This window comes from Pinus tabuliformis, chromosome X (genome assembly GCF_031772625.1).
Source record: "Pinus tabuliformis cultivar Carrire ecotype Pingquan chromosome X, CPIR1, whole genome shotgun sequence".
Lineage (NCBI taxonomy): Eukaryota > Viridiplantae > Streptophyta > Pinopsida > Pinales > Pinaceae > Pinus > Pinus tabuliformis.
The window spans coordinates 672404638-672431595 of record NC_142308.1 but is presented as its reverse complement, the minus strand read 5'-3'; the positions used below and the strand labels follow the sequence as shown (position 1 = coordinate 672431595).

General features: G+C 42.7%; 1 protein-coding gene across 1 annotated transcript in view; it reads left to right on the top strand.

Moving 5' to 3' along the window:
* The window catches only part of LOC149141768 (histone deacetylase 5-like), a 415110-nt gene that overhangs the window by 305568 nt on the left and 82584 nt on the right, over window positions 1–26958 (top strand). The window contains exon 18 of the mRNA XM_089451330.1: window positions 23963–24027. Coding sequence (XP_089307456.1) covers window positions 23963–24027 — 65 coding nt within the window. The remainder of the gene's footprint in view (window positions 1–23962; window positions 24028–26958) is intronic.

Genomic DNA, 26958 nt, shown 5'->3' with positions numbered 1-26958 from the left:
CCAAGATTAAGTCCCTAATCAACAGCTAAGATTAGATCTGGCTCGATCCATGACTTTTGGATCCTTCTAACACATTTTTATATTAATTCACATTAATATTTTATTTTCTCTAAGTTTAGACTTAGGGACTCCATTAAAAATATTAATTATTTTAATATCTCCCAAACTGTTTAGAATCTGCCCAAACCCTTTTTGGGTATTGGAGATCTCATGTGCCTTACCCTCTCCACCAATTTTCATGGCTAGAGCAGATCTGATGCTACCCCAAATCAACACTACCGCTTAGCGAGCACTGTTCTCTAGTAATACTCCTCACTGAGCATCACCTTAATGATCCGGCATTGGTCCCTGTGCTGATGCTAGGCTTGCTGCCCAACATCCTCTGCGCTGTTGCATCTTGTATTGCTACCCATGGCCCTGCCACTGCCACTGCTGCATCTATACTGCAACCCCGTCTGCATCCGTGCTGCTGCCCATGGCCCTGCCACTGCCACTGCTACATCTACACTGTAACGCCTCTCATCATGTTGCATCGTGCTGCCCATAGCACTACCACTGCTAACTGTTGCACTGCAACTCAGTTACTGAGAAGTAAGTAACTGATCTCTCGACTTTGACATCTCTGTCAGGCTAAAGACACCCCTGATGCTGAAGCTCCCTCTGTCACTGAAAAGTGCTCCCTGTCTGACCTTTGCGCTGCTGCAACAACTCTGTGCATCTCGCACCGTTGCACACCTCTTTTTTGCCATCTTGCATTGGTGCAACACTCCTGTGCTTCTTGCACTGCTGCCTCATGCTGTCCTGGGAATCCTACAATGTAGCTCCCTCTATCACTCCATCTGCATCCATCTCTACTGATATCCGCCAACACTGCTACTCCTCTTCGGGGCTCGTGTAGCAAGGTTTAATCCAAGAGGATGGGTACCTCGAGGATCCTGCCCCTAATCGCCTGTAGTTCGTGTGATTATAGCTCGATGTCTCCCCACCTTCGCTCAAGTGGCGTGTGTGCACTCATGGCACAATCATCGTCTGTCTCCACTTCCTTCTCTGCCCTTGTTGGCGCAGCCTTAGTCTTGGAGGCCTCTCCCTTGCTCTTCTTCCTTGGACACTGGGTCGCATAATGACCCAGCTCCCCGCAGTGGAAGCATTTGACCTTGGAGAGGTCCTTCTTTTCCATTTCTCCTGCTTTCCCTCAGATGCTAGGGAAGCATCCTCCTCGTCCTCCTTGATTCTGATCCCCTTGCCGCTGCTTCCCGCCTTGCTCAGCCTTCTGATCTCTTCTTGGCAAAGAGAAGCCCACATTTCCTCCCAATCTAGAAGGGTCGCGCTGCCAAGTATGTTCTAGACAAACACCTCCTAGTCTTCTGAGACTGTGGTCAGGGCTGTTCTCACCATCAATTTTGGATCCGACGTTGCCCCTATGGAAGTCAGCTAATCCCGTATCTCCTTCAATCGACCGAGGAAGGGGTCGATCTGTTCTTCCTTCTGCATCTGGTATGATCACAACTGGTTTTCTAGTAACATCCTTCTCTGCACAAAAGTATGCTGGTACAATTTCTTTAGGGCCTCCCACATCTCATTTACCGTTTCCTTTTTGGTAATATGTGGTACTACATGGTCCTTAACCCCGTCAAGGATGATGCTCTTGGCCCTCGCCATTGCCTCCTCGTATTTATCGTTATGAGCTGGGTCAACTGGGATAGGTATCGTCCTTAAGGCGAAGTGCTTGACACGGTTTCTGTCTAGAACTAATAGGATTTTGGCCTTCCAGACTACAAAGTTTGAGGCTCCGTTCAGTTTGTCCTAGTCTCTTACCCCGTTCACCGCCATCTCCGCTCCTCTACTTCCCTCCTAGAATTTCTCGGTATGACTCCCTCTGAGCATCGATTTCCCTACTGGAAACCCTTCTGCCAATGTCGAGATGCCCCCACTTTGATTCCTAGTGCCACTGCACCACTGATCTGGATTTCCTGGCTAGAAACCCTCGGTAGCAACTCCCTCCTCCTTGGTTTTGCCCTGTTAGGTATTGTTCTGACTACAGTACCCCAACAACTCCACTCTGCAACTTACCCACAGTGTCCTAAACCCCAGCAAACTGAAGGTTAGAGCTCCTAGGCTCTGCGCAATCCTAGTACCGACAAATCAGCCTCCTCAGCGAACTGCGTCAGCCCTCCTGACCTCTGCGTGTCTCTGCGTGAGCCTGCCTTTGCCTCCATCAGCCTCTGCGCTGCCTCTTCCTAGCTCAATCTTGATGATGTAGGCACTGCGTCACCCATCCCTTGCTGCTACTCTGCTAGGAACAGATTCTCTCACTCGGAACAATTGTTTTCTGCTGCTGTTGCTCTGCTCGATGGATGTCCTCAGTTCTCCTGTGATTTGCAACCACTCTCTGATACCATGTTGGAATTTCTAAGTCTAACACGTTAGAAACCTTTCATGTACTTTACTGATTTATTCCTACCTACTTGTTCTATTAATTAACAAGTTATTTACCATGTAAATACTGGAAATAAATACAAGTACATGCTGAAGACATTACAGATCATCAACTGAAGGAAATAGAAACAAGCACACAAGTGACATCATTGTTTTTGGACTAATGTCCCTGGAAAAACCTAATGCGGGAAAATTGGTGCAGCTATCTGAGGGTTTGATTTATTAGGTAGTTTCAGAATACAATCTAGGTGCCAAATTCGACTCACCCAACAGAGAAAAATCTCGGCAGTAGTACCTTTCGACTCGGAAGCAGATATTCCAGCTGAAACCTTGGGTAAACACTTCAGCAGCTCCATAGCTCCAATCTGCCCCATGAAACCCCAACGTCAGCCTCTCTGGCCCAACGTCAGCCCAATAACCCCTACGTCAGCCTTTGGAGGCATTGCGTCTGCCCTCTGACCCTTTGCTTCACCCACGCTGGCCCCTCCGAGGGACTGCGCAGCTCCTAGCTGCCTCTGCATGAGCCCTGGCTGGGTCTACGTGAACCCCTGGCTAGTTCTGCATCCCTCTCTCTGGCTACTGCACTAATTCTCCTGCTGTTATCTCTACCTTTCTGCTTCTATATTCACTGCCCCTCAGCTGCAACTCTGTCACTCTCTCAACTTTCTTAGCAAACCCAACCCCAGAAAGTCGAAATCTTGATCTCTTGGTGTGTTCTCCAAGTGACCCTCAAGCCTCCTCTTATACTTTTCTTGTTGACAATTCAACGGCCAAGATTAAGTCCCTAATCAATGCCTAAGATTTGATCTGGCTTTATCCATGACTTGTGGACCCTTCTAACACAGTTTTATATTAATTCACATTAATATTTTATTTTCCCTTAGTTTAGACTTAAAATCTCCCAAATTGTTTAGAATCTGCCCAAACCCTTTCTGGGTATTGGAGATCTCATGTGCCTTAGCCTCTCCACCAATTTTCATGGCTAGAGAACATCCGATGCTACTCCAAATCAACACTCCCTCTTAGCGAGGACTGTGCTCTAGTAATACTCCTCAATGAGCATTACCCTGATGATCCGACATCGGTCCCTATGCTGATGCTAGGCCTGCTGCCCAACATCCTCTGCACTGCTGCAACCTATACTGCTACCCATGGTCCTGCCACTGCTGCATTCGTAGTGTAACCCCCTCTACATTCGTGCTGCTACCCATGGCCCTGCCACTGCCACTGCTGCATCTGCACTGTAACCTCTCTCATCATGTTGCATCGTGCTGCCCATAGCACTACCACTGCTAACTGTTGCACTGCAACTCAGTTACTGAGAAGTAAGTAACTAATCTCCCGACTCTGACATCTCTGTCAGGCTAGAGACACCCCTGATGCTGAAGCTCCCTGTGTCATTGACAAGTGCTCCCTGTTTGACCTCTGCGTTGTTGCAACAACTCTGTGCATCTCGCACTGTTGCACACCTCTCTACGCCATCTTGCACTGGTGCAACAATCCCGTGCTTCTCGCACTGCTGCCTCACGCTGTCCTGGGAATCTTGCACTGTAGCTCCCTTTGTCGCTCCATCTGCATCCGTCTCTACTGACATCTGCCAGCAGAACTACTCTTCTTCGGGGCTCTTGTAGCAAGGTTTAATCCAGGAGGCTGGGTACTTCAAGGATCCTGCCCCTCATCGCCTGTAGTCCGTGTGACTACAGCGCGATGTCTCCCCACTTCCACTCAAGTGGCGTGTGTGCACTCATGGCACAATCATCGTTTGTCTCCACTTCCTTCTCTGCCCTTGCTAGCGCAGCCTTGGTCTCGGAGGCCTCTCCCTTGCTCTTCTTCCTCGGACACTGGGTCGCATAATGACCCAACTCCCCGCAGTGGAAGCATTTGACCTTGGAGAGGTCCTTCTTCTTCCGTTTCTCTTGCTTTCCCTCAGATGCTAGGGCAGCATCCTCCTCGTCCTCCTTCTTGATTTTGATCCCCTTGCTGCTGCTTCTCGCCTTGCTCAGCCTTCTGATCTCTTCTTGGCGAAGAGCAGCCCACATTTCCTCCCAATCTGGAAGGGCTGCCTTGCCCAATATGCTCTGGACAAACACCTCCCAGTCTTCTGAGACTGCGTTCAGGGCTGTTCTCACCATCAATTTTGGATTCGGCGTTGCCCTTATGGAATTCCGTTGATCCTGGATCTCCTTCAACCGATTGAGGAAGGGGTCGATCTATTCTCCCTTTTGCATCTGGTATGATCACAACTGATTTTCTAGTAACATCCTTCTTTGCACAAAAGTATGTTGGTACAATTTCTTTAGGGCCTCCTACATCTCATTTGTCGTTTCCTTTTCGACAGTATGTGGTACTACATGGTCGTTGACCCCGTCAAGGATGATACACTTGGCCCTCGCCATTGCCTCCTCGTACTTGTCGTTATGAGTTGGGTCAACTGGGATAGCTATCGTCCTGAAGGCGAAGTGCTTGACACGATTCTTGTTTAGAACGGATAGGATTTTGGCCTTCCAGTCTACGAATTTTGAGGCTCCGTTCAGTCTATCCTGGTCTCTTACCCCGTTCACCGCCATCTCGCTGCTCCTCTACTTCCCTCCTGGAAGTTCTCGGTATGACTCCCTTTGAGCCTCGATTTCCCTATTGGAAACCCTTCTGCCAATGTCGAGATGCCCCCACTTTGCTCCTTAGTGCCGCTGCACCACTGATCCAGATTTCTTGAGTAGAAACCCTCGGTAGCAACTCCCTCCTCCTTGGTTTTGCCCTGTTAGGTATTGTTCTAAATACAGTACCCCACCAGCTCCACTCTGCAACTTACCCACAACTTCCTAAACCCCAGCAAACTGAAGGTTAGAGCTCCTAGGTTCTGTGCAATCTCGGTACCAACAAATCAACCTCCTTAGTGAACTATGTCAGCCCTCCTGGCCTCTGCGTGGCTCTGCGTGAGCCTGCCTTTGCCTCCCTCAGCCTTTGCGCTGCCTCTTCCTGGCTCAATCTTGATGACGCAGGCACTGCGTCACCCCTTCCTTGCTGCTACTCTGCTAGGAACAACTTCTGTCACTCGGGACAACTGTTTTCTGCTGCTGCTGCTCTGCTCGGCTGATGTCCTCAGTTCTCCTGTGATTTGCAACCACCCTCTGATACCATGTTGGAATTTCTAAGTCTGACACGTTAGAAACCCTTCATGTACTTTACTGATTTATTCCTACCTAATTAACAAGTTATTTACCATGTAAATACTGGAAATAAATACAAGTATATGCTCAAGACATTACAGATCGTCAACACAAGGGAATAGAAGCAAGCACACAAGTGACATCGTTGTTTTTAGATTAATGTCCCCGAAAAACTCAATGCTGGAAAACCGATGTAGCTATCTGAGGGTTTGATTTATTAAGCAGTTTCGGAATACAATCTGGGTGCCAAATCTGGCTCACCCAACAGAGAAAAATCTCGGCAGTAGTACCTCTCTACTCGGAAGAAAATATTCCTGCTGAAACCTCAGATAAACACTCTGGTAGCTCCACAGCTCCAATCTGCCCCACTAAACCCCATCATCAGCCTCTAGGGACTGTGTCAGCCTCTCTAGCCCAACGTCAGCCCAATAACCCCTGCGTTAGCCTTTGGAGGCGTCAGCCCTTTGGCTCTTCGTCACCCATGCTTCCTACTAAAACCTCGGATAAACACTCCGGTAGCTCCACAGCTCCAATCTGCCCCACAAAACCCTAGTGTCAGCCTCTAGGGACTGCGTCAGCCTCTCTGGCCTAGCGTTAGCCCAATAACCCCTGCGTCAGCCTCTGGAGGCATTGCTTCAGCCCTTTGGCCCTTTGCGTCACCCACACTGGCCCCTTCGAGGCACTGTGCAGCTCGTGGCTGCCTCTGTGTGAGCCCTGGCTGGCTCTGCGTGAACCCCTGGATGGTTCTGCGTCCCTCTCTCTAGCTATTGCGCTGATTCGCCCAGTGCTATTTTTGTCTCTCTACTTCTGTATTCACTGCCTCTCAGCTGCAACTCTGGTCACTCTGTCAACTTTCTCAGCAAATCCAGCCCCAGAAAGTCTAAATCTTGATCCTTGGTGTGTTCTCCAAGTGGTGCTCAAGCCTCCTCTTATACTTCTCTCGTTGACATTTCAACAGCCGAGATTAAGTTCCTAATCAAAGGCTAAGATTATATCTGGCTTGATCCATGACTTTTGGACACTTTTAACACAGTTTTATATTAATTCACATTAATATTTTATTTTCCCTAAGTTTAGACTTAGGCTGCATTAAAAATATTAATTGTTTTAATATCTCTCAAACTGTTTAGAATCTGCCCAAACCCTTTCTGGGTATTGGAGATCTCATATGCCTTAGCCTCTCCACCAATTTTCATGGCTAGAGCACATCCGATGCTACCCCAAATCAACATCTTTGAGGTTGCTTGAGGGTAAACAACATTTGGGAGGGGAGGACTATCATGTCCCTTCTCAAACACATTTGTAACATGGTGTTTCCGTACATTTTTGCACAATTTTGGCTAATGGAAAGAACCCAACATTTTTTACTTAGGGACTTAGGAGGAAATTCGATTTAATTTGGTTGCTAGTGGAAGGTGGGGGCCACCCACATGGGAATTCGAACTAGGCCATTCGAATGGTTTGGAGGGAATTCCAAGTGCTAGATGGAGGGGCCCACATGAGGCAAGGAAGGCGCACACAGATAAAAGGAGGAGAGAGCTCTCATTTGGATTCATTCTTACACCATGCAATCAAAATTACTTGACTATTCGCTCTGCTGTTTAGCTGAGGCAACCGATTGTTTAGCCACATATCTCTCAAGCAGGAGATTCAACTTCTACTTCGGGGGACCATCCATGTCCGCCCTAGAGAGGCAGTTCCATAAGTATTTCAGGAGTTTCGGGAGTGTGTACAACACAACCATTCACCCACAACAGGGAGTGCGTATCTCTGGCTAGCTGGAGAATACGTAGGGGGAGTTTGGAGCTATCAGTGATCAAACATTTGCCGAGAGAGTTAAAGGATTGGGAGAGCAACAAAGGGTCAACCTTTCTTGTGAGTTTTGGAGCCAACAAAGCCAGGATCCCAGCATTTCGATTTACAGTTACACAGGGCGTGTGCAAAGAGCCACCACTAAGCTCACGTGGGAGTTGCAGGAAGGAATTGTAGAGTTGGAGCTGGTTGGGAGAAGTAGGAGATCACTTGGAGGGCCATTTGAGGAGGATTGTTGGAGTCGGGAGAGTAGAGATTGGCAGGATCAGTCACAACAACATAATTCGAAATTGGAGGAGGGCCAATCTGTAAAAGGTCAGTTTTTGAAGGTTGGAACCAAGGGAAACCCTTTCTGGGTTTTCCTGGGTTTTGGGCAAGAATCACAGTCTTGATTTTATAGAATTTTCTTGGTAGATCTAAGGGGTCAAACAAGGGTCCCAACTCAGCCAGCAACTAGAGGAGCTAAGGGGAATTTGGGCCAAAATTCCGAGTTCAACATTTTGCCAATTCCTTCATGGGGTTTTTGGGTTTAGCCCAAGGAGCAAGGAGTTGAAATCTCATAATTTTCTAAGCTCGGGAAGCAGTGATTCCAACCCTTCGAAGTCAACAGACATAGTAGTTTTCTGGGGTAGCGCAGTTCAGTTTGGTGCAGCAACTGTAGCAGCCTTTAGTTCAACATTTTCTCACCTGGGTTTTGTCAAGCTTGTCCATTGAGACAAGCCCAAGTGCACCAGTTTATTTTACTATTGTATTTTGCTCCTGAAGAAGTAATAAAATGGCTCAACAGTTCTCTATTTCCAGTGTTTCCATGGGTGCTTAATGTACATTTCGTTTTTCTGATTGCTGGATTGTTTGCATGCTTTGTATATCACTTACATTCTATTTAGGATCATTACAAGCACATAAACGATTCCATGGCATATGAATAAACAAGTACCCATTGTAGGGTTTATTGTCCAAACATAATAATTACCCAAAAAAAACCATTACATATAACTTGGCACAATGAACACTTATTTGTGGAGATGGTTCGACTGACTACAGGGTCTTCGCATACCTCCCAGCCGTAGACTGAGTGGCTTATGATCTCAGCCACCGATCACACTCGAGCTGGGGCAAAAACTCCATAGGCAATAGTGGTCCAATAACAACCAAAACCTTGGCCTTGGCACCAATCCTAACAACCTCAGTCTCCAACTACAGGCTCATGTCCCCCTAACCGACACCCAAGTGGCATACGCCGAATCCCTCGATGGTGCCCACCTTCCAAGGTGACTAACGATTGACTAGGGTAGTCTTCGTTTGCAGCTTTAGGAACTCTAATGTTGCTTGTTATCCAGGTGCCGAATAGCCAAATCGAACAACTCACAGATGGTTCGAAAGTCCCAACAAGGACTCACCAGCTGTCTCCAATCGAGTTCCTAACTAGACTCCATGGCACCAGGCCATAACCAGGGTCAATAAACCCTCGGAGCCACCAAGCTCCTTGAACCACCAGGGTTCCCAAAAACAGAGCACCAAGCTCTAAAATCATCGCATCTAGGTCCAGAGTCCAACCCATGACTCACTCACTCATTCGTTCCCCGGACTGAGTAATCAACAACATTTTATATCCGGATTCTCAACCCAGACTCCCACTTCTTTCTTCCTTTTCTAACTGAATTCCCCCATGCATAATCATAATGCATAATATTAATGCATAATAATAATGCTTAATATTGATAATTCATAGTCGTCCCATGAATGAATAGTCATCCCCCCCTTATAACAAGAACCTACATTCCCTTTATTATGCATGGCCTTCATTGGCCAAGTGGCATTTCCTGAAGCCATGTGGGCCCATGGTGCACACACGCCATCAAATCCTAATTGTTCCCTTTTTGTCTCAAAGTTGTGCCCCCCATACTCTTTCTGTGGAGTGGGCTTCGCCACCAACCTTATTTTATTATTATTATAATGTTTGTACAAAATAATTACAATTTGGCTCTTTGGCCTCTTTAATCGTGAAAGGCATATCTGTCCGGACACGCTGGCCCCACAATCTATCTAGCATCTACGTGGGCACTGTAAGCCACATAATATAATTCTGGCTCACCAGCCTAAATATCATTGTACATTACTTACACAGTTGCTATGGCCTTATCATTTAATACTCGGCCTTCTAGTTTAATATCTGGCCTTATCATTTAATAATTCTCGCCTTAGCTTACACTTGCTACATCCAAACATCCACTACTTGACTAGCTCTAATTACTGGCTATGTCTTTTGCTCGAAGTAAACATTCATGATTTATTGGGCACTGCTGTCGCTCAGATCGTACAGGCAGGGTGCGACAATGACTTAGATCGGGGGTTGTCACTCTGATTCCTGACCTCTCCGTTTTAGTTGTCTCCCAACAACAAGGTATGGGGGGTAATCCCTATGAAGGATAGAAATGCAAGACTAATTGGCAACCAACAAGTCCGGAAGACACGATTGAATGGCCTAGCCACTTGGTTGATTTAGCAAGACTTATAGATTAGATTAGATTTAGATATGAGACCAGTGCCTTATGTTGGAAATACTGAGAGGGGGGTGAATCAGTATTTCTTTTTCTCACTATTGTTTTACTAGTTAAAACATGTATGTTCAGAACACAAAATGAACAACAGGAATAAATGCTTTTATTAATATAACTGTGCAGTAAAATAAATACAATAAATAGAATGTCACAATTGGTTGCCAAGCTCCAACTTGGACTTTGGTGAGGCTCCAACCTCCTGAGCACCAACTCTATTTTGCCAAGACACCAATCTTGGACTTAGGAGCACCAACTCCCAAGGACTTCAATCCTTTTCAATTCTGAGGCTCCAACCTCTTTGGTATACACTGGTGTGCTGCTGCGCTCTTTTCAGCTTCCACTGCTTCTGCTGCCCCCTTTTCTTCTGCTGCTTCCACTATCTCATGCTCAAGTTATGCCATCCACCAACAACACATTCAGTTCTCTGTTTTTGCTGCTTTTATATGCTCCATGCCCCTGTCCATTCGTTTCCTCTTACATGCTGACTCTTTGGCTTCCTCCTCACTTGATCGCTTGACACTTCAGCTTCCATTCCTTTGCTTCTTCTGTCTTACAGGCTTTATCAGAAGCGTTCTTTAGGCCGAAAGCCTTTTATAACCATGGACTTACTAGGAATTGAAGCCACCTTTTATCGGTGCTTTATAATCAACCATTGGAAGCCACCAACCGAGCCTTTAATCAACCATCACCGAGCGCTTTAATCAACCCGCCGCACTTATAGACATATATGGAATTACCATAAAACCCCTCATGGCCATATGCAACCATATAATATCAATACATAGAACTAGCATAAAAACCGCTTAACTCAATGTACGCGGATCTCAAGGATTATATGGCTGCTTTCATAAATTCGGCGGGTCCAGATTTCGCAACCATAACAAAACTCTTAAGGCCTGACCTCCGATGAGGAGCGGACCCGATGCTCTTTTAGACTCCCTTCTATACTGGTTTCCGGTCCGATGTATATCGGCACTTGCTGTAAACAATAGTCCCGATCCTCCGATGGAATGCGGACCCGACGCCTTCTTATACTCCTGTCTCTATATTGAATTCGGGTCCGGGATATCGACAGGTTTGCTTCGGCGGATTTGTAACGCGAAGGTTTAGCGGACTCGATCTCCCTTTAGGCTGCTCTCTAATATGATTTCGGCTCCGGATTATTTCGGCGATCGCTATAAAGAATAGACCCATACCTTCGATGTAACGCGGACCCGATGCCTCCTTACATTTCTTTCTAAAATGACTTCGAGTCCGGGATATCGGGGTTATCGCGGCCTCTTGCGATGTGATAGTTCTGCGGACCCGACGGTCCTTTAGGCTCTGTTTTATAATATTTCGGCTCCAATTATCGGCGATGTCACATATTGCTTCCCCCGATCCTTCCGACGCGATCACTCCGATATGCCGATTGCCGATTAGATCTCCGCCGTTCATTATTCTTTCAAATTGGACGGTCAACACTAAATCGCATATTGCGTCCATCGCATATCGCATCCTCCATTCTCCATTCCCCGATCGCCGATTTGGAAATATATATATATATATATATATATGTGGGGTTCCATTGCCCGAACAACTCCCGATAATGTTATCTGAGGCATATATGGCTCTGTTTGCTTCATTTGCTCCTCCGATGGCTCCTCTTGCTCTGGCACTCCTCCAATATGGCTCCTCTTGCTCTGATATATGTGGCTCCTCCGATATGGTCTGCTCCTCTTGGCTCCGATATGCTCTGTCTCCTCCTCTTGAATATTGCCATATTGACATCAATGACAATCTGTGTCCAACAATCTCCCCCTTTGTTATTGATGGCAATATTCTTCTGCTTTCTCCCCGTTTGACATCAATGGCAAAGGAATGCATGCGAACTCCCCCTGTCAAGTTGCTCCCCCTGTCCTGCTGCATCTTTATGAATAGACTTGAGTGATGATAAAGAAATAACCCCCATCTTTTGTCGCAGGTGTTCGAATGCTTCCCAAGGAAGAGGTTTAGTGAAAATATTAGCTATCTGCTCCTTAGTACTTATATATTCCAGAGCGATGTTTTGTTCAGCTACTTGCTCACGGAGGAAATGATACTTGATTGGTATATGTTTGGTTCTTGAGTGCATCACTGAATTTTTACTGAGACTGATAGCACTAGTGTTGTCACAATAAACAGTAATTGGTTGATCTGTACATATGTTTACATCTTTTAGCGCTTCCTTCATCCATAGTATCTGAGTACAACAGTCTGCTGCAGCAATATACTCGGCTTCGGTTGTGGATAATGATATGGATGACTGTTTTTTGCTGAGCCAGGATACCAAACAGTCTCCTAGGAAGAATGCATTTCCACTAGTACTTTTTCGATCATCTATATTTCCAGCTCAATCAGCATCAGTGTATGCAGTTACAGTCAATGTTGAACTCTTTGGGTACCAGAGACCAAAATCAGAAGTTCCCTTCAAATATCTGAGAATTCTTTTTACAGCTAATAAATGAGATTGTTTGGGAGCCGATTGAAATCTTCCCACCATTCCTACTGCTTGCATTATGTCAGGTCGTGTAGCTGTTAAGTATAGGAGGGCTCCAATCATTGACCTGTAATGAGTTGCATCTACTAGAGAGGAGTCATCATCTTTGCTCAGTTTGCAGTTTGTGGTCATGGGGGTGCTCATGGGTGCACAGTCCTCCATTCCATATTTTTTGAGCATGTCTTTTAGATATTTGGCTTGAGATATATACAATCCTGCTTTGGTTTGAGATACTTGAAGTCCAAGGAAGTGGGATAGTTCACCTATCATTGACATCTCAAATTCTTTTGCCATGCTTTGAGAAAATTCATGGCTCATTTCATCATTATTACTGGAAAAAATCAGATCATCGACATAAACAAGAGCAACTAGTAACTTACCTTGATCTGTCTTTATGTATAGATTGCTTCCAGCCACTCCCTTTTTGAAGCCTTGTTGTTGGAGATAGTTATCCAGTCTTGCATACCAAGCTCTAGGAGCTTGTTTCAGCCCATACAAAGCCTTTTTCAACTTACAGACTAGGTCCTTTCCTGCTGTCAGATCAAAACCTTCTGGCTGCTCCATGTAGACTTCCTCCTTGAGTTCGCCATTTAGAAACGCTGATTTCACGTCCATTTGATAGATTTTGAATCCTTTCGAGCAAGCAAATGCTAAGAACATCCTAATAGCTTCCATACGGGCCACTGGTGCAAATGTCTCTTCAAAGTCAACTCCTTCAATTTGTGAATAGCCTTTGCAGACAAGTCTTGCCTTGTTTCTGATAACCTGTCCTTCCTCATTCATTTTATTTTTGAACACCCATTTGGTTCCTATTATGTTTTTGTCCTTCGGACGAGGTACCAGCTCCCATGTCTTGTTCTTCTCAATTTGGGACATTTCTTCTTCCATTGCTTTTACCCAATGAGGATCCTTACTTGCTTCAGTGAATGTTTCTGGTTCTATCATAGATAGGAGGGCAATGGATTTTCTCTTGGGTGAGGTTGTTATCCTTCTTCTGGTCTGCACACCTTCATCTTTATCGCCAATGATCTGTTCTTCTGGATGGTATCTTTCTACATACTTCATCTTTGAAGGAGTATGAGACGGTTCTCTTTCCTCTTCTTCTTCTTCATCATCTATCTCTTCTTCTTTAGATTTTTCTTCTTCAATGAGAAAGTCATCTTCCTTTTCTTCAATTTCCTTTTCTGGAAGATCTTCGTCAACCTTAACATCGATGCTTTCCACTATTTTCTTCAGTCGAAAATTGTAGCACTTGTAAGCCTTGCTCCATGGAGAGTATCCAAGAAATATCCCCTCATCAACCCGAGAATCAAATTTTCCAGGTGAACCATCATTTATTTTTATGAAGCACTTGCTTCCAAATATTTTGAAGTACTTCACCGAAGCAGGTCTTCCTTTCCATAGCTCATAAGGAGTTTTGTCACAATTTGGTCTTAATTGAGTCCGATTCAATGTATAGACAACTGTCCCTACTGCTTCCCTCCAGAATTTAGGTTGTAGGTCTGCTGCTAACAGCATGGTTCTTGCCATTTCTTGGACAGTTCGGTTTCGTCTTTCAACTACCCCATTTTGCTGAGGTGTTCTGGCAGCGGAGAATTCCCTTTTAATTCCATGAATATTGCAGAACTCACTGAACTCGTTTGATGTGAATTCTCCTCCTCTGTCTTTTCTGAGACACTTAATTTTTGAATCTTTTTCGTTTTCTATAAGGGCTTTTAGATTCTTAAAACACTCAAAATTTTCAGATTTATACTTTATGAAATATATCCACATCATTCTAGTATAATCATCAACAAATAACATAAAGTACCTTTCTCCTTGGAGTGCTTGATTTCTAGTTGGCCCACACACATCAGCATGGATGATCTCCAAGGGCTTTGATGTACAGTGTTCCTTTGTCTTGTGGCTGGTTCTGGTCTGTTTTCCATGTTGACATGGACCACACACTGCTTGCTTTGGTTTGGACAACCTTGGGATGTCTTGTACAACTTTGATTTTGTTGATATTGACCAGATTTACGAAGCTGGTATGTCCAAGTCTCTTGTGCCACAACCAACTCTCATCTGCCTGACTCAAGTAGCATTTGTTTTCCTGAATCTTGTTCAGAACGTAAATATTGTCTGGTGTTCTTACTCCTTTTGCCACAAATTTTCCAGAGACAGAGTTCCTTATTTCACAGTCTTTGGTGCTGAAGACAACCTTATGTCCTTGATCACAAATTTGGCTGACACTCAGAAGGTTGTGTTTGAGTCCGTCAACCAACAGAGCATCTTGAGCTTTTCCTTTTCCATTGATCAGAGTAACTGTTCCTCTTCCTGCAATTTTGCCAGTTCCGCTTCCAAAGGACACATTCCCTTCCTTTTTGCTCAGTGAGATAAATTTCCTTCTGTCTCTTGTCATGTGTCTGGAGCATCCACTATCCACAAACCACTGGTTTCCATTATTTTGCGCAAATAGAGCCAGGCTGCATTTGTCCATTGCAGAGATCTTGCTACTCGTCTTTCTTCCTTTGAGTGGGCAGTTTTGTTCATAGTGTCCATTATTATAGCAAAAAGAGCAAGTCAGATCAAATTTAGTCAAGGGATCGAATGAATTGAAGGTTTTGATTTGTCCCTGTCTTTTGGGAGCATATGAGTTGATTACTCGGTCCTTTTGCGTTGTCTTTTCACTTCTGCGAGCCATGCAGTGTCTAGCTTGGTGACCGAAGTTTTTACAGTGAAAACAGTGTCCAAGAAATATGGTTTTGAAGCAACCACGGTTTAATTCGCCTTCCTTTCTGAGAATTACTCCTCCCTCGTCCTTTGGATTTTTGATGGGCCCTTGGTGGAGTACAGGTTTGTATTTGCTGTAGTGTCCATGATTCGACTCCACATTCTTCTTTGGAATAACTCTTTCTTGATTCTTGGAATCTGGGATGCACTTTTGATAAGATACTTTTTCATCTTTTGGGTTGCAGGAAAGTGCATCGGCATAGCTTTTCGCACTATTCTTAGTGCTTGAGGATTCTCCCTTGAAACCTATTCCAAACTTATCATGTTGAGGTTTTTGATTTTTCAAAATAGTATCAAGTATTTGAGAGCTTTTACAGCCCTTTTTAATTTGCTCCAACTCCTTTCTCAGAGATACTACTTCGGCCTCACGTTCTTCACAAGTCTCTTCTTTTTCCTTAAGCTTTGTTTCCAAGAGATCTTCTCTCCTTCTTATTTCCTCGTTTTCCACTTTGAGAGAGATAATTTTGTTCCGTAGTTTCTCGTTCTCTTCAATGGCACTTATTAACAGTTCATCCACATTTCCTTCTTTCCCCGAGTCATCATCATCTGTGAGTGCCATGAATAATGCTTCTTGGCTTTCATCATGATCGCTTTCCTCATCTGATTTCTTTTTGATGACCATAAACTCATCCTCATCAGACTCATCTTGCTTGGAGAGAAGGTTTTTCTTATTGAACCCTTTCGTTTTGTATGTCATTCTTTTAGAATTTCTTTCATCATCACTGTCATGTTTATGAGGACATTTTGCTGCATAATGACCTATTTTACCACATTTAAAACAGATAAGAGGATACTTGCCTTTAAGCTTAGATCCTCTCTTCAGCTTTCGTACATATTGAGCCAATTCGGATTCCACATCTGACTCATCACTACAGTCATTCCTTTCTTTCCCTTTCTTTGACTTTGAGGCCTTGAATGCTGCATCTTTGGAGCTAGGTCCACCTTTCCTCATTTCATAGGCAGTGAGAATTCCATGGAGTTCATCCATTTTGAGGGTGTCAAGATCCTTTGATTCTTCTATAGCACTTATTTTGGAGTCAAATCTGTCTGGAAGGGACCTTAATACCTTTTGTACAATAGTACTTTCTTCAACCTTTTCGTCCAATCCTTTCAGGGAATTTACCACTTCAGCTACTCGGAGGAGGTATGCTGCAATATCTTCTTCCTCTTCCATCTTCAAACTTTCAAATTGTCTTCTGTGAGTTTGAAGCTTTGCCTTTTTGACTTTTGAGTCTCCATCGTACAAGCTAACTAGATTCTCCCACATTTCTTTGGCAGAGTTACAGTGCATGATTTTTGTAAACTCAGAATCAGTGATTCCACTAGTGATGGAGTTCATGGCCTTTGCATTTGCAATGTAGGCTTTCCTCTCGTCTTGGTCTGTTGGAAGAGAGGAAGTCGCTTGGTATTCAGTTTGACAAAAATGCCAGACTTCAGGTCCAAGGGACATTAAATAGTAAGTCATTCTTTTCTTCCAAAAACCAAAGTTAGTGCCATCGAACAGAGGAGGTTTTCCTGATGCTTCATGATTTCTCATCATGGTTGCTGATCCTTCTTCAAGCTGTTAGGCTAGAATGAAGAAGCCTGCTCTGATACCAATTGTTGGAAATACTGAGAGGGGGGTGAATCAGTATTTCTTTTTCTCACTATTGTTTTACTAGTTAAAACATGTATGTTCAGAACACAAAATGAACAGCAGGAATAAATGCTTTTATTAATATAACTGTGCAGTAAAATAAATACAATAAATAGAATGTCACAATTGGTTGCCAAGCTCCAACTTGGACTTTGGTGAGGCTCCAACCTCCTGAGCACCAACTCTATTTTTCCAAGACACCAATCTTGGACTTAGGAGCACCAACTCCCAAGGACTTCAATCCTTTTCAATTCTGAGGCTCCAACCTCTTTGGTATACACTGGTGTGCTGCTGCGCTCTTTTCAGCTTCCACTGCTTCTGTTGCCCCCTTTTCTTCTGTTGCTTCCACTATCTCATGCTCAAGTTATGCCATCCACCAGCAACACATTCATTTCTCTGTTTTTGCTGCTTTTATATTCTCCATGCCCCTGTCCATTCGTTTCCTCTTACATGCTGACTCTTTGGCTTCCTCCTCACTTGATCGCTTGACACTTCGGCTTCCATTCCTTTGCTTCTTCTGTCTTAGAGGTTTTATCAGAAGCGTTCTTTAGGCCGAAAGCCTTTTATTACCATGGACTTACTAGGAATCGAAGCCACCTTTTATCGGTGCTTTATAATCAACCATCGGAAGCCACCAACCGAGCCTTTAATCAACCATCACCGAGCACTTTAATCAACCTGCCACACTTATAGACATATATGGAATTACCATAAAACCCCTCATGGCCATATGCAACCATATAATATCAATACACAGAACTAGCATAAAAACCGCTTAACTCAATGTACGCGGATCTCAAGGATTATATGGCTGCTTTCATAAATTCGGCGGGTCCGGATTTCGCAACCATAACAAAACTCTTAAGGCCTGACCTCCGATGAGGAGCGGACCCGATGCTCTTTTAGACTCTCTTCTATACTGGTTTCAGGTCCGATGTATATTGGCACTTGCTATAAACAATAGTCCCGATCCTCCGACGGAACGCGGACCCGACGCCTTCTTATACTCCCGTCTCTATATTGAATTCGGGTCTGGGATATCAGCAGGTTCGCTTCGGCGGATTTGTAACGCGAAGGTTTAGCGGACCCGATCTCCCTTTAGGCTGCTCTCTAATATGATTTCGGCTCCGGATGATTTTAGCGATCGCTATAAAGAATAGACCCATTCCTCCGATGTAAGGCGGACCCGATGCCTCCTTACATTTCTTTCTAAAATGACTTCGGGTCTAGGATATCGGGGTTATCGCGGCCTCTTGCGATGCGATAGTTCTGCGGACCCGACGGTCCTTTAGGCTCTCTTTTATAATATTTCGGCTCCAATTATCGGCGATGTCACATATTGCTTCCCCCGATCCTTCCGACGAGATCACTCCGATATGCCGATTGCCGATTAGATCTCCGCCGTTCATTATTCTTTCAGATCGGACGGTCAACGCTAAATTGCATATCGCATCCTCCATTCTCCATTCCCCGATTTGGCAATATATATATATATATATATATATATATATATATGTGGGTTTCCATTGCCCGAACAACTCCCGATAATGTTATCTGAGGCACATATGGCTCTGTTTGCTTCATTTGCTCCTCTGATGGCTCCTCTTGCTCCGATATGCTCTGATAGCTCCTCGGATGGCTCCTCTTGCTCTGGCACTCCTCTGATATGGCTCCTCTTGCTCTGATATATGTGGCTCCTCCGATATGGTCTGCTCCTCTTGGCTCCGATATGCTCTGTCTCCTCCTCTTGAATATTTCCATATTGATGTAACTTAAACCACTCAACAAAATCTCCTTAGATTTAAGTGCTTTAGAGAGTGATTCTTATGTGCAAATTGAAGTTTCTGGAACTCACAAGACAAAAGAACGTTAGTATCTTAGCACAAATAAACAAGTTTTTTCCGCAAAAAGCCAATGATCATTAATGTTCCAACTTTATCCAAATGAGCAATAATCAAACCTTTATGACAGCAGTGAGCTACCCAATGAATTATTCAATGCCAAATACATCAAACAAGCCCAAATTTCTCAAATCCTTAAAAGCATTTAAAATGCAAAGTGTAAATAATGGAAGCCAACAAATATCTTTAATGTACTTAGCCTCCTTAGGACACCAATGCCACAGTTAGGATCAGATTTCAATTATGTTATGACAGTCCTTAAACTTTATGAAATATGCCAAATAAATGGATGCCCAATTTACACAAATACCTTGTCAATGTGTTAGGAATGCTACTAATGAATTTTACGACACCTTTATGATAATTTTGTCACTGATTTATATCAGACTTCAGTAAGTGCGTGCCACAGAGATGACAATCATGAAAACGCATAAATTTTGCCCAAAAGACAAGTACCTGACACATGCAATGATTAGCTTATGAAATTATAAAATTTACTAGATGATTTTAGGGCATTCAAGTTTAAATTTTACCACTGTTATGAATTAGTTATCTTGCTGTAGCAAAACAGTGAGATGAGTAAGGGTTTAGAGATCAAACCCTTAGGCCTTAGGCCTAGTAGAAACTTGCCTTCTTGCCCAAATTTTCCAATGACTGGAACACCTGCAAACACCAAAAATTTTGCTCAATGCCTCTGCAAAACACACCAATATTCAGTGCAGAAAATGACAAATCAACCACAGAGGCAAAGAAGGCAAATCAGGGCAAGGGAATGGCTAGAAAAGAGGGTACAAGGCTGTTAAAATTGGAAACTAGGGCCAAACTCCATGTGGGTCTACTATTTTATGGCAGGTGATATTTTTCTTGGATTCTTCTCGTCGAGAGGTGTAGGATTGATCTAAAGATCATCTGATTCCGATATGTATTCATGGAGATATGAATTTATTTGTGTTATGTGACAATTCATCAAGGTCAGCCAGCAACCAAATTACTCCCTCTTGTCCTCCACGTTTTAGTATAAATAGAAGAGGTCCTCAAGTCATTTGCACACACTCATTCTTGTGATCTCTCTCTTCATTCTGTTTTGGGTTTGATGAAGGAGAGATCTAGAGGGAGTTTCTAGGCTCTATGCTGCCTTAATGATGCCCTAAATCTAATACGCAGTCATGAAGGCTAAACGCTGTCATGGAAGGATGCCCTAGACTCTAACGCAGTCATGGAAGGAGCCCAAACACAGTCAGGGAAGAAGGCTTCCTTAACACAGCTAGGAAGTGACCTAAACGCAGGTCTAATGCCGCTGTTCTTGTCACCTAGAACACAGTCAGTGAGAGTTTCATAGGCAGCAAAAAGAGGCAGGTATTCGCTGTAAAGAGGGGACCTTGACAAGCCCTAACCGCAGTCTTATCAAGTGTCACAAGCTGGTGCCCTAGACGCAGTCTTCTATCCGCAATCTTTGAAGAGACTAGGCCGCAGTTTAAGGAGGGTTTTTATGTGCCCTAACTGCTGTCAGTACAAGCCCTAACCGCAGGCATAGAGTTAGCTCTTATACGCTGTCCAAAGGGTCCTCAATCCGCTGTCCTAAGGAGAGGTCTACTCACTGTTACAAGAGACCCTCAAACGCAGCAATAGGAAGACCCAGATCCGCACCACAGAGAGGTTTCTATTCAGGGTTTGACTGCTACCTCGGATGGGTACCCAGGTTAGTCTCATGGTGATCAACGCATGACAAAAGGACGCAAGGAGGTCTGTGCTTGTATCATTCTCGGCATACCTGTAAATTAAAGACGTAGTCAAGATAGTCCTCGGATGGATGGAGCAGAAAAGAGGCACTGTATTAATATGAATTCTGGGTTAGATTCATTCTTGACATAGTCACAATTTCTGTGATATCAATCTCAACATTTCTGTGTATAGAGCTTTATCTCACAGTATATGGATCTGCCTCCTTGCTATATTAATATGTATATCAGTGATATCACAACAAGTCTTGGTATATATATATATATATATATATATATATATATGGTTTGTGTGCAATGAGAGGAAATAGTATCACATGCATTGGTGATGTTTTGAAGACACTCTCTTCAGCGTTGCTATGTGCTAGGCCGCAGGCCATAGCACCATAGCTAAGACTACCTTGGGGCTGCTGTCTTAGGATTGTTTGGAGTTTGTTCAGATCAACCATTCAGCACAGTGATGGGTGCAGCATGGTGTTGGATGCAGCTTGGATGGATGCAGCACAGTGATGGGTGAGCATGGTGATGGAATCATCTTGGAGAATCAATTGAAGTGGTATGCCTTCACCTGAGTTCAGATCTTCTACCTCATGTGTCATCTTCTTAGAGAAGATCTCTGGTCTTATTTTGACAAGTCAAAATGTTGACTTTTGATGTATATGTACTATCTCTCTCTCTGCTGAACTATTGAAGAATATAAGAATAATTGATCAAGGGTTTCCCCACATTGGCATTTGTCCCTGGCTGGCGCCACATCTAGTGTCCTCTTGTCTTGGCTTGTTTTCCGATGTTTATGTTTAATATTTTATCTGCACTTTACTATCATGCTGATGTGATTGCTAATTTGGAATTGATATTGAGATAAATGAAAAATTGAAGTAAATTGCTCTCAGCATAGAACATACCTAAAATTAACAAAGGCTTAATTAGGCCTGCATCACACAAGGGGAGGCCAAAAAGGCCTAGCGGCTAGGGTCAAGAGGTCGTAAAGGCCCGCGTTAAGGTAAGGATAGCCAAAATTAGGGCTGCAGCTAAAGGAATGAGCCCACAAAGGGTTGTCGTAGGCCCCACAAGGGCTGCGACCTAGGAGAAAAGGCCTTTGCAAGCCTGCCTCAAGCCTTTTAGGGCTACAACTTAGGAGAAAAGGGAGAAAGGGGAGTGGGAGGAGGAAGAAGAGGGAGGCCGAGGGTAGACAGAGTGATAAGGAGGAGGGCCGAGAGGGTTAGGAGGGAGGCCGAGGGTTTTAGGCCTCACAAGAAGGCCGAGGAAGGCAAGCTGAGGCCTTAGAAGCTTGCGGCTAAGGCCCAAGGACCAAGAAAGGATGATGCAGGGGTCAACGACAAGGAAGAAAAGGCTAGATCTGGCTTGTGGCTACACTAGGAAGGTTAGATGACTAGGGTAGGGGAGCACACTGAGCTTGGAGGCCCTAAAAAGTTTGAAAACCCTTGCCAAAACTTGGATTTTGCTTCAGATCTTCAATTTCACTGCAAAATTCCTTGTCGCTGGCCCTACAAAATTTTTAGAGACTAAATCTTACCCTCAAGGGCCTAGATCTGGCTCTAACCCAATAAATCTTCTGGAATATGACCTGCACAAATGAAAATACAAGTATCTAGAACCCCAATATATATACAAAAAATTCAAAACTCCAAAACCCCAGTTGCAAAACAAAGTTTAGAAAATTTTATTACAAAGATTAAAAAAATTTATTTACAAAATCAATTTACAAAATATACAAATATACAATGCTTGAAAAGTTTTTGAGGATAATTTTTTGTAAATTTTGACAATGGCTAGTTGTATTTCGAAAAGTAGATATTAACCACAACCTTAACGAAGTGACAAAATCACATAAAATATTTGAAGTCCAAACAAGGTGACTCTGTGCCCACAGTCTGTGAACTTGGAGCCCAAGGGCCGGGGAACTTGTAAACTCTATATATTTTTGAGGAAAATTTGTTAGATCATACAATGAATCGGATCACCTAAGATAAACCCAAAACTTACCAATAGAATGTTCCTATCATTTACAAATGAAATAACAATTCATATAATAATGAAGCACAATATAGGAAAGCACATACCCAACACATACCACAGATCAATGAGAGAAATACACCATGAGCTATACCCCAAAGTCTTTTATTATGAAATTCAAACTTTCAGAGCAGAACATTGGCTTCACGCCAGTGTTTACAAAATTCCATCTGACCAAAGATCAAGATGAAAAATAGAAGCTAAATGCCTTGTATTTATAGAGAAATTATTCCAAGTGGAAAATAACAGCTAGTTGGCTTGATCTCTGTCAAACTCAAAATAATCTTGACGATGATAAATACTTGATCAACTTTTAATCTCTGTTGAAAATATTTATTTTTAATGAATTTTCGAATTTCTTATTAAAACAATTTTTTATTAGTTCAAAAATAATTATTTGTAACTAATTTCCTCAAAAAATTGACTTTGACTCAACCACCAAGGTCCAAGGGTCCAAGTTTTCTTGAAATTTCCAATATTCCCTTGTTGGGGGGCCTCCAAAATTAACTCCTTTCAGACCCACGAATCTCCACTTGGAGAAATTAATTTCTCTAACATTTTAATTGTCTCTAAATTAATTCATTTTCTGGCTTAGGATTTAATTTTATTTTTGCCAAAATAATTAATTAATTGACTCATGAAGGATTAATTATTTTTCCACCCTCAAATATTTTAGTCATGGTGTCTAAGTATGAAGACCATGCACTAAAACATTTTTCTATCAGATATTACAGTAATTCAACCCTCAAAGGGGGAATACCCGTTCTTATAGTCCCTCATAATATTTACCCAATTCTATGACATAATATGATCTAGTAGACCAAGTGATTTATAATAAAATAATTTAGCCAATTAGCTTAAATTATTCCCAAATCACATTTGCAATAGACTCGACTAAAACACTAGGACTCACTTAAGACCCTATTGATAAATTCCACCCTAGCTTTTGGGTTGAGGCTGGAGGTAAAACTTTGCCGACCATTCGTGTTTAGAAACACAGATAATCAACGAGACGAAAAACCTCTTAGGATGAAATTCGTTGCCAGAATCATTGGCTTACCTAGGATATTATATAATATAATTGTTGTACTAGCATCATTTACATTGCAAACTTGCAGAATGGGTTTACAATGGCATAATAAAGTGTTCGCTGAACTATGACAAAATGGGTGCAATAGGCACCAATTTGTCTATCAGCTTTCTACCATTTGGTTGCACCTAGTGTCATTTGACATGTTTGTATATATAAATCAGCATAGTTTTTCGCCATGTTTTTTTTTGTCTTTTTTCATCGTAATCATATTTAATGTGAACACCTTAATAATTTGAATATGGAAAATGTGGAGAGTTTATCATTGCTAATCGCATGTAAACTGTAATGCAGGATAGTTGGTATGGCACTATCATTTACCTTGGCATGGAAGGAGGCCTTCCAATTGTGACTTTCACGTATGTTCCTTGCTCCATTATCCACCAATACTCGAATGTCTAGCTAAATACTCATGTGAAACACAAATATGCATTTCTATTTATAAGAGAATAAAGGTAAGTACATAAATCATGGATTTCATTTGTTGGGAGCAAAGGCACTTTAAAGTTTAAACAGATCTGAAGAAGGTGATTCATTATGGATCCATTATTTTTTATTAAATTAATCTTGATTCGATAATACATTTTCTTTGTTTACGAAATAAATACAATTGTTTGTAGTAATCTTCTTATTAATGTCCTTAATTGAAGTTGATGCTTATGCATATAGACAGTTATTTAATGACTAATGATGAATGGCATACGCCTAAGGGGATGGGTGCTCCAAGGAAGGAATATTATAGGCACCTCAATTCTCCACAGCTAAACCACAAGCAAGAGAAGAAAAAAATAGTTATGGTGGTTAGTGAGCCACTGAGCAGCTCTTGCCTACTTCGTCAATTATGTGAATGTAATGCTCAAGATATGCATTATCTAAGAATTGGGCAGCGCCCATGCCTGTACATGAAGCTATATGTTCAACTCACACCTCCCATTAGAGATACCACGTGGCAACCACTATCTCCTATGTAATGGAATATAGCTATTTGTGACTCCACCCTCACAATACAACTAGAAGAAGACACCTTGCCTTAGAGCTTCGTGTGTGAGTTCTCTTCTTTCTATCTTGCTTCCTCCAATGATTAAACTGCCTTGGTGTCTTTACCAGAACATAACATTCATCCATAGGGATCCCATAACAAAGAATCTCATTTGTGTACTCATCAATGTGAAAAGACATCTTACATTGTTTCATCACAATCACCTCATATCCCTTCTGGAACCAAAATAACTTATAAGGTTGGGGATACTCTATCATGCCAATCCTAGTGTCTCCACCATTTCAAGTGCAATCATGTTCTTTATAATAGTACTAGAATAATTCACAATAATTTCCTCAACAATTTGTTTTCTTGGAGCACTTGTTGATGCAATCTTTGATCTGTGTATCATCAAGTTCTTACCTCTTTCTGCTACCACTGCAACTGCTGCATTGTCTCCTTGCATCTCTCATTTGGCCAACGATGTTATAGCCTCATTAGCACATGCCATCCCTTGTTACAATGCTAACACTACAACTGTTGCATTGTCTCCTTGCATCTCTCATTGTGCTAACTGTGTTCTGGCCAAAAGTACCTTAGGCCATCCCTCTCTAGGCAGTCAAACCATGTTCCATCTATGGCCTTCCTCTCCACGTGTAGCAACGAGTCTTTCTTTTGTATCCAGTAGCATTTCGACCTCTACCTCAATATTCACCTCAATTTTTGTCTCTAACCTTCCCTGATGCACTCCCGTGGACAAACTTATCAGCCTTCCCTTTATGCAAATCATATGTGCCCAATGCTAAACTCCATCTGCTACATTGAGCACCTCTTCCTATTGCTATTACAAAACCTGAACATAAAGAAATCAAGAACAAGAGAGAGAACTTGAAAGAGAGATACACTTCTTGGATATCATATAAAGAGAGTGATAGTGTCTTTATAGGAAAGGCATAACATAAACCTTAAATGTATAAATCTTAAAATGCATGAACCGTAAAATAATTTGAAGTGTAGTTTAAGTCATGAACACAATACTAAGCACACTAAGTTATAAAGTGACTTTATCATTAGACATAGGTTGACAGTCTAGATGATCATTATAGACTCTAGCATTGCCCCTTAATGGTCATTCTAGAAGACACCCAAGTGTATCTCTCATTTTACAAATTTATCTGGGCCAAGAGGCAATATTTCATCTCAACTACTCCATTTTCAAGGGCTGTTGAATGAAATGATAATGTACATTGACATGTTTTGTGCACTAATGAAGAGAGGGTTCTTTTCCCAGCTTGATAACTCCTTGGTTGGCACAGAAAAGTAGGGTAGGCTCATTCTGATCAACTTGCAGATTTGCAAGTACTCTTCGATGCCACACTGCTTCTCACGCCCCTTTACTGCTGCTCTGTATTCTTCTTTTGTAGAGGAAAGTGAATCTGCATGTTGCCTCTTGCTGATTGAGGAAACTACTATTCCAAGGGTGAATATATAATCTGTTGTAGACTTCTTGACATCCACAGATTATGCCCAATTCAAGTCTAAACAGCCACACAATCAAAGCTCCTTGCTCTTGCCAAAGTTAGTGCTTCCTTCACATATCATAGCACCCTCTTTGCTGCTGTCAGTGTTCCTGCTTTTGGCGTTGTCACGAATGAGGAGATATAGATATCACTTACTGCATGACTCAGATAGGTCAAGCTGCCAACTAGATTCCTGTACATTGATTCATTAACTGCTTTTGAAGTAGTCTTTGGCTGAAAGTTTCAGCACTTTCTGCATAGCTGTAGATGGGATTTTGCAATCTGCCATACTGGATCTGTCAAAAAAACCTTTAATGTATTTTGTTTGTGAAGAAAAATTATATTTATCTATTTGCCAAATTTCTAAACCTATTTTTTTAATGTGGGCAGCCTAAATCTGTCATGTCAAAAGCTGAATGTAAATATAATTTTACCTTTGCAATTGCTCCACCCTCACTTCTTGTAATGCTGATGTCATCTACATATATCACTAGAGTCATTGCATCACCAACTATGCGTTCAATGTATAGTTTTGGTTTTGAAAGACTTCTTTTGAAATCATGTTCACCCAAATTATTATCAATTTTTATTATACGAGGACCTGGGAGCCTTATTCAGCCAATAAAGAGCTTCCTTCAATCTGCATACTAGATGTTCCTTTCCTGGAACCTGAAATCCCTATGGTTGGTAAACGTAAACTTTTTCCTCTAAATCTCTGTTGAGATTCCACTCTTCACATTCATTTGGTACAGTTTCCAGCCAAATTGTGCTGCCATGGCTAGAAGGAAGTG